The sequence below is a fragment of the Alligator sinensis genome, unplaced genomic scaffold (genome assembly GCF_000455745.1).
Source record: "Alligator sinensis unplaced genomic scaffold, ASM45574v1 scaffold1054_1, whole genome shotgun sequence".
In the NCBI taxonomy this organism is placed as follows: domain Eukaryota; kingdom Metazoa; phylum Chordata; order Crocodylia; family Alligatoridae; genus Alligator; species Alligator sinensis.
This window is the reverse complement of record NW_005842480.1, coordinates 183,307-191,807: the sequence shown is the minus strand read 5'-3', so window position 1 is coordinate 191,807 and position 8,501 is coordinate 183,307. Positions and strand designations below refer to the sequence as shown.

General features: G+C 49.7%; 1 protein-coding gene across 1 annotated transcript in view; it reads left to right on the top strand.

Moving 5' to 3' along the window:
* The window catches only part of LOC102387204 (lymphocyte antigen 6E-like), a 4,959-nt gene extending 736 nt beyond the window's left edge, over positions 1–4,223 (top strand). Inside the window, exons 2-3 of the mRNA XM_006031067.1 lie at positions 2,693–2,815; positions 3,901–4,223. Coding sequence (XP_006031129.1) covers positions 2,693–2,815; positions 3,901–4,112 — 335 coding nt within the window. The 3' untranslated portion in view covers positions 4,113–4,223. The remainder of the gene's footprint in view (positions 1–2,692; positions 2,816–3,900) is intronic.
* Positions 4,224–8,501: the final 4,278 nt, after the last annotated feature.

The following is an 8,501-nucleotide window of genomic DNA, read 5'->3' as shown; positions in this document are numbered from 1 at the left end:
GGGGGGGGGGGGCACTGATTCTCTCTGACTCCATGAAGCACTCATTCCTCAAACTCCTAACGCTCTCGGTAATGAGCTCTGCAACCTCCTGTTGCAGGACAGCAGCTTTGGGCAACCCCAGACTGGGGTGGGGAGATGAGTCCAGGACCAAGGGGACCCCATGCAGAACACTAGGATCAGAGCCCCCTTCCTCTTCTTATACTAACGTCATCCAGCTTGACGGCAAAGTGGAGAGAGAGGTGGTCTTTGCAGTAGGAAGATGGCAGACCGCATGAGGCTCCACTGGTCCAGGCTGGGACCTGGATCCCCGGTGCATTGGAAAGTCAGCTCCAGATACAATGACAACGTTTTATCATCTACACCCCAAACACACAGATGTACACACTTATCTGAGCATCCCTCTGCCTGACAGGGCAGTATAGGGTCTACCCTATATTGCCTGGAGAGACCCAAGGGGCTGGAGGAGGATGGGTCACAAACCGATGGATGTTTGTAAATCTACGGCGTTCTCCTATTTCCCCTTGAGGTCCATCTCCTGGTTTTTAAATGCATGATTCACTCTAACACACCTCCTCCATTTGCTTATTCAAGTGTCTTTCTGAGAATGAGACTGAACAGGTGTTGCGTGGCCCTGGGAGGTGTCCATTAGCTGAAAACAGCGGCCTGGTAAAGACCGCAGGCTTTTTCGGAAGGATGCATGGCTTATCTCTACGTTCTGCCTCTCAGAACGCCACTTCTCCTGTTTCCTAAGTGCCCCCGCTGTTTCCTTTTCCTTTTAATTAATAGTCTTCTCTGGAAAACCTGGTTTTGTTTTTACAAGCTCTCTCAAAAAAACTTAACAGCCACCCCTCTATCGCAGCACAACGGCATCTGGTGCACGTGGTTCCCGCAGCCCCTGCGGCTAACATCCTTAAGCTAACGTAGAATATATTAAGTTTGGCCTCCCTGCATGATGTTTCTTGCAAGAGGTTTCTCTCGGTTACATTTGGTCTCGCTGCTGATTTAGCTGGACCTTGGAAGGGACTTGGGGGTTGGACTACATGACTGCTGGAAGCCCCTTCCAGCCCTACTTCTCTATGTGCATCATTGAGTTTAGGAGACATTTACTCCAACTTCCTGCATGAAAGCAGAGTGAGCTGTTCTTAAACCATCCTAGACAGATACTTATCCAGCCTCTTCTTGAAAACCTCCAGGGAAGAAGATGCTAGAGCTTCCCTGGATGTGTTAAGTGCTCCCTTTACTTTGCTGGCCAGGCCAGTTGTAATGCCTCCCAGTGTTTTGTTCTCAGCAATCAAAGAAAGGCTTTAGGGCTGATGGGTTTGGCCATTTTTTGTGCAGCTCAACCTACATCACCTGAGGCTGGTCAAGGCTGGCAACAAAGCCAATATTTTCAATTGCATCAAGAATGCAACTGAAAAGCTGGGAGAGCGTTACCAGCAGATGGAGGGCAGCGATTCTTTCCCTTTATTCAGCACTGGGGAGGCCACATCTGGAGTCCTGTGTCCAGCTGTGGGCCCCACTACAGACAGGATGTGGACACATTGGAGAGAGTCCAGCGGGAGGGCAATGAAAATAGTTCAGGGGTTGGAGAGGCTGAGGGAAATGGGCTGATTGAGTCTGGAGAAGAGAAGACTGAGGGGGATTGAATAGCAGCCTTCACCTCCCTGCAGGGGGGCTGCAAAGAGGATGGAGCTGGGCTGTTCTCAGTGGGGGCAGATACAGGACAAGGAGCAATGGGCTCAAGCTGCAGCAAGGGAAGTTGAGGTTGGATATTAGGAAAAAGTTTCTCACTAGGAGGGTGGTGAAGCACTGGAATGAGTTATCCAGAGAGGTGGTGCCATCTCCATCCTTGGAGGTGTTTAAGAGTCAGGCAGACAAAGCCCTGGCTGGGATGATGGAGTTGGGGCTGGTCCTGCTTGGAGCAGGGGGTTGCACTGGATGTGACCTCCTGAGGTCCTTTCACACACTCATTTCCTATGACTCTAGAGCACGTGGAGATGCTCTGTTCCCCTAGCAGTTTGCCCTCTTTGGCATCAGCTTCTGAAAAGATGGAAGGTATAATTTTGCATAAAGCACATTTTAGTAGCCCAAAATAGAGCTGGAAGAAGTAAAAGCTCCCAGCCTCCTGCCCCACAGCATATGAAAGAGAGAGAGATCTTGGTCATAAGTCCTGTCCCATCATTTAGCAGCTGGTGGGAATCTGGCCCACAGTGGAGGGGGCCGACTTGGATCACAAATGTGGGTTGTACACAGCTGATACGAGATTGATCAGTTTTTTACTTCATTTCCTCAACTCAGCATCGTTTTCTCAGCGTTGACAGGCCCCAGCATCACCCAGACACTGGGAAAGGTATTTGATTGCAATCTCCAGGTGGCATGAGACAGAAGTATGCCATCATAAGCATCCTGATCCCACGTCAGCTCATATTGCTTCCAAGTGGGCTGAATATACCCATGGGGCAAGCACTGTCTGTGAGAGAGCTATTCAGACTGGGGAGCAATTGCTCGGTTGCAAAGTCCAGACCCTCTCCTCTCTGCGATGCACTCCTGTCCTGCCAGCAAAGCACATGGAAAGCAATGGATAGCCCTGTCGTTACTGGAAGAGACATCAATCCACCACACGTGGATACCCAGAGAGTGAAGACTGCTTTCTCTATCCCTTCCTAAACCCTGTTTTCTGTTCCCTTTTCAGCTTCCTCTCTAATGTGTTACACATGTGATAGCGAGAGGTACCGGAAGAACTGCCTGTCAACTATCACTACATGCAACGACAATGACAGATATTGTGTGATCCTCCGTAAAAACATAGGAACTTGTAAGTTTGGGGATCATCTTTCCTTGCCGTTTCTTACTATTCTGGCACCTGGGGGCACCAGCCAGGGATTAGACACACATGCAATTAGAAACATGCCCCAAGGAGTGCATGGTCTAAATTGTGGCATGATGCAGGAGGTCACCTGGGTCTTCTCCTAGGCCAGTCTCCCAAGCCATCATTGCTTTTTCCTCTTCTTCTTGAAGAAATGATGACTGAGTAGTGAGTTGCCCAACAGCAAGTGGTGATATTTGCTCAGGAGGCTGTCTCGAGGGAGTGGGACCCATGCAAAACTAATTTACACAACCAGGAAAGACCATCCTCGAGTTGACTTGCAATACTTGTGGCTTAACACACGCCATGCTGTCTGGGGCACCGTATTGCTTCTTCCTCCCTTGTCAAGCCTCTAACTCTGGCTGAAGTTCAGCTTGATCCCCCCGTCCCTTTGGAAAGATGACCCTAGGGCACCCTCGGAGAGAAGTCCTGCTGCCCGTTCTGCTTCCCTGCTGTCTCATAGCACGGGGCAACCTCAAGACACAATATCATGATTAATTCAATAGATTAATTCAATAGATGGCTTTCACTCGCATTATCCCGAGGGAACTTTTGCACTTTCAAAGCTACCTCCTCACGCATGTTGGATCTGACGTAGGATATGGGATGGATTGTCTGTGGTTCACTTTATTTGGGCTTGTCCTATTTCTCTAGGTTCCTATATAATCTCCCTTGATGTTTCAGTGGCCGTCCCATTTTTCCTGGATTGGTCGTCCCAGTTGGTCCCAGTGGTCATCCCATTTTCAGGAAATGAGGCATGCTAGAAGCTATGATCTAGCGGCCTTAAATATTAGTGCTGAAGAGTGAGCACTGCCTCAAGTATTAATCTGCCCATGGTCTGTAGATATTCTGGTTAATAAAGACCGGCTGAAGTAATGACCAACTCTCCAGTTGGTCATTAAGAAATGATGCCTTTGCTGGTCGTATTTTCTGGGCTCCTTTAGTACTATTCTGTCTCTGATATGAATGGTTCTCGGAGTTGAAGGACACTTTCTAGCAATGATTTTTTCTGTTTTTCCCCTTTCCTGGTATAGATCGCAAGCGGCCTAAATACATCACCACCAAGATGTGCTCTCAAGAGTGTCCAGAAATGAGCACGAAACAAAACAGAACAAGCACCAGAGTTTTTTGCTGCGATAAGCCATTATGCAACGCGAGCGGAGACAGCAGCACGAGAAACAGCTATGTGATGCTCTCCTTAGGGACTTTGGCCAGCTTTATTTATATCCTCCGATCTGGACCGTGATGGGTCAGGAAAAAAAGCCACACACCCATCCCATATAGAGACTCGATGGTGAAATAAAATAATTAATCCACTCACAAAGCAGTGCTATGCAACCAGATGAGTGGGCCTTTCAAAGGCACCTCTGCAGCTTTGAACCATCACTTCCTTTTCTTTTCCTTTCTGTAGGAGCCTAACTACCTTAGACAGTCTCCCCAAAGGGTGTAAGTCACATTTGATAATCGGTCTCCTAGGCGCTTTGGAAACACTGCCCCTAAATTCACAGACTTGAAAGCCTACCTTATTCACTTCAGCACAAAACCCTCATCACCCTCCCACGCCTGAGTCACGTCAGAGCGTGTGATGTTTCCAGTTCTCTTTTCAGTGTACAATGCCACAATAATCACTAAACATCCTGGGTAAGCAGCTAGAACAGCTAAAGCAGTGACAAAAACAACCAAACTCCTCCACTTTCAAAATACAATTTTGTATTCTCCTTCTCATCTATCAGGGGGTCAAGACGGGTTCCCCAATCCATGGCTTCTTCCACTCTTAGGGCACATCTACCCATGCATTAATGCGCTTTAGTTAATGCACATTAAATCTAGTATCTCCATTGTGAGGTACTAGGAAGATGCACATTAGCCTGTCTTAATGCACCTTAGCAGAAGTGCATGGTTTTTAGTGATGCTTTAGTGCACATTAGCCTATTTTAATGTGCATTAGTGAATGTGCATGGTTTTTAATGCACATTAAAATAGGCCAATGCACATTCAAGTGCATGTGTAGATGCACCTTTAGTTGCCTGCACCTCTCTGACTTCTGAGGGGTAATATAGCCCCCCAAACCTTCGGCTCCAGAGCTAATCTGAGGTTGAGGCATCCCCTGGTCTGTGCCTGTGTTTCCCACTGGAGGAATGGCACTGATGGGGCGTTGAAAGTGCAGCAGTAAGTGTGCAAAAAAGCTGAATGTAAGGAGGGAAGGGGAAAAAGCTGGAGGGGAAGGAGGAAGAGTAGGAAGCAGGAAAGTGGCCAGGGCAGGGAGGATGGACACATTCCCTGCAATTCAGGGAGGACGATGGGAAGCGAGTGAGGACTGAGAACGGCTGGAAAACCTGCTGTTATGACCTGACGCAACCAAGAAACTGGTTGCTGGAAGCTGAAGTCAGGCAAATTCAGCGGAGAAAAAATCGGCACATTTTCTAAACAGCAAGAATGATCAATCCTAGGAGGAACTTGTGCAGAGCAGGGGTGGAAACTGTATCGAGGGCAATTTTAAAATCAAGGTTGACCCATCAGAAGCTCTGCCACCATTATTCAAATTTAGGCACATACCCCTTGGTGAATCTCTGTGTACCCCCAGGGATATCCACACCTTAGTTTGAAAACCACTGCTGTGGTTCACATAGGAGTTCATTCAGGAGGATCTGGGGTAGGTAGACTGGATAATCACATAGGTCACTACTGACCTTTCAATATATGAAGGTATGTGCTAGGGGAGTGGGGGTGCATGAGCTACGTGATTGTACAAAGTCCTTTATATTGGTTAATCTGGCTTCTAGCCGGAGGTCTGCATAGAAACCGCTCTGGGCGGGGGCCAATTGGCTGGGCAGCAGCTCTGCAGAAAAGGACCTGGGTGGACGGGGGACAAGAAGCTGAACAGGAGCCAGCAGTGTGTCCTTGGTGCCAAGGAGGCTACCGGCATCCTGGGCTGCATCGGTAGGAGCGTTGCAGCAGATGGAGGGCAGTGATTCTTCCCCTCTATTCAGCACTGGGGAGGCCACATCTGGAGTCCTGTGTCCAGCTGTGGGCCCCCACTACAGAAAGGATGTGGACACATTGGAGAGAGTCCAGTAGAGGGCAATGAAAATGGTTGTGGGCTGGGGGACAGGACTGGTGAGGAGAGACTGAGGGAAAGGGGCTGATTTAGTCTGGAGGAGAGCAGACCGAGGGGGATTGAATAGCAGCCTTCACCTCCCCGCAGGGGGGCTGCAAAGAGGATGGAGCTGGGCTGGTCTCAGTGGGGGCACACGGCAGGGGAAGGAGCAATGGGCTCAAGCTGCAGCAAGGGAAGTTGAGATTCATAGATGTTAGGGGCTGGAAGGGACCTTGCAAGATCATTCGGTCCAGCTGCCTGCACTAGGCAGGAAAGACAACTGGAGTCTGGTGACCCCAGTAAGATGGTCATCCAGTTTAGGTTAGATATTAGGAAAAACTTTCTCACTAGGAGGGCAGTAAAGCACTGGAACAGGTTACCCAGAGAGGTGGTGGACTCTCCATCCTTGGAGGTTTTGAGGACCCGGGTAGACAAAGCTTTGGCTGGGATGATGTAGCTGGGGCCCGTCCTGCTTGGAGCAGGGGGTTGGACTAGATGTGACCTCTTGGGGTCACACCCTCATTTTCCATGAATGTATAAAAATCAATGGTTTCTGAGCTAGGAGACACTACTGCTTCCAGCACTGGTGTAGAGGTAGCTCTGGTTTCTGAGCAGGCTGTAGCGAACCCATGGCTTGTAGTGGGGTTGCAATGTTTTTAGTTCTGCATCTATTTCTTCATATCTATTCTGGTTGATCCAGGTGTGGTTATTTTCACCAGAGGCTTTTGCACAATAGTCTGTATTATTTCATGGAAAGCTGAACTGAAGCAGAACCAAAGCCCTTCTCCGCAAAGAGCACTGGGGTCACCTTCCCTTTCCAAAGCAACTTTCTCTAAGCCACAAAGACATTATTAAGAAGACACAGAGGGAAGAAGAGCAATCATGGAGGATATAGAGGAAGAGAACGGATTAAAAGAACCGCCCAGCTGGACGGGGACCATCCGTGGCTGGGGGGAAAGCTGGGTCGGTGCTCAGAAAGCAGGATGATCCATGCTGTGTTGGTACCGAGCTCAGACAGGCTCTTCTTTTCATTGCAAAGTCTTAATTTATGGCAGGCCCAGGAATGAGAGGCATCTCCAAAAACCTTTGAACAGGGTTGTTCTCCAGGGAAAAGAAAGCATCGTTCAGGGGCAAGGAGATAAGACAGCCGGTAAAAGGAAGGGGAACTGCAAGGCGAAAAATACATCTGACTTATTCTGGGTCTGATTGTTCCTGAGTTTGACTCACATCAGCACAGAGGTGGGGATAATCCTTTACACAAGCAGCAATTACCTGGAATTAGCCATGCTTGGGGGAGGCGGGAGGGGGTGTTATCTTATTAGCCATGCTTGGGGGAGGCGGGAGGGGGGGTTATGGTGGATACTTCACAAGTACTTCAAAGTGGGACAAGGGGTTTGTAGGATCCCAGATTAAAAAAGCTTCATCCCAGGAGAAATCCCAGGTCTGTTTTTAACCTAAAACAGACCCAATCTGTTGGGGGTCCCAGCTGGCAGCACGGGGGTTCGAAGTGGGCAGAGGCCTGGAGGCTGCGATCTGACAGGGGCAGGAAGCGGGAAGGGGTTAAACCTTGCCGATCTTTGGTGCCACAGCAGCTGGGTGGCCGTTTAGGGATGTGGAAGACCCCTGGGTAGGACTGAGAAGACACACGATTTCACTTCCTTCTCCTACCTTATGTGAAAGGCATGCTCTAACGGACCAGCCTGACCACAGCCAGCTCGGGGCTTGCAGCTGGCTGGGAGACACCGGGGCCAAATTTCCACCTGGCCCCGAGTCCAAACCCACCACCTCCGCTTCCTGAGTGCCTGCCTTAGCTGCAGGCTTTCCAGAAGCAGGGTTAGAGGGAGGCAGTGGCTTTGCAAGGACGAATTCGGTATCCTTTAGGCTACACAGAGCAGGCAAAGGTGAACACAGCATCCTCCTAGGAGATGAGTGTGGACCCCCTCCGGCTGCGGAGGGACTCGAATCCAGCCCCACATTTCTGGATGGAGGGCAGTGGTCCTGGCTGCTGTGGTCTATCGGGCTGGGGTGTGTGAGGCTTGGTCTGAAAGCATCCATCAGCTTGGGTTACATGGAGGAAATGGTGGATATAGATGCCAAGGTGCTTGGTCCTGCCGAGATGGAGGAGATTTGGGCAGGCACAGAGCAGTGGGGGGAATAATGCGAATAATGGACTTGAGCCAGCTCACATGGGAAGTTTGGGACAAAACTCCTCACCTACTGACATATCCAAACCCTGCGCTGGACAGAACAGGGAGAAGTGCTTGAAGCAAGAACTGCTTTGCTGGGGCTAAGCCCAGCGCTCTTCTCAAGCTGTGTTTCCTTAATCAGAAGGACATGAATGTCGATATAATATGGGAGGATGCTGTTCTCGCATGCCCGGCCTTCTCCGGTGGCCTTGGCCCTCTCCGACTTCACCAGAACTCGCTCCAGGGCAGGAGATATCACCGCCCCCTCGCCCTGCAAAAAATAAAATGAAATGTGCTGCAATCTTTCAACCGAAGGATGATTGCCTCTGCTGGCTGGCTTCAAATTTCATAG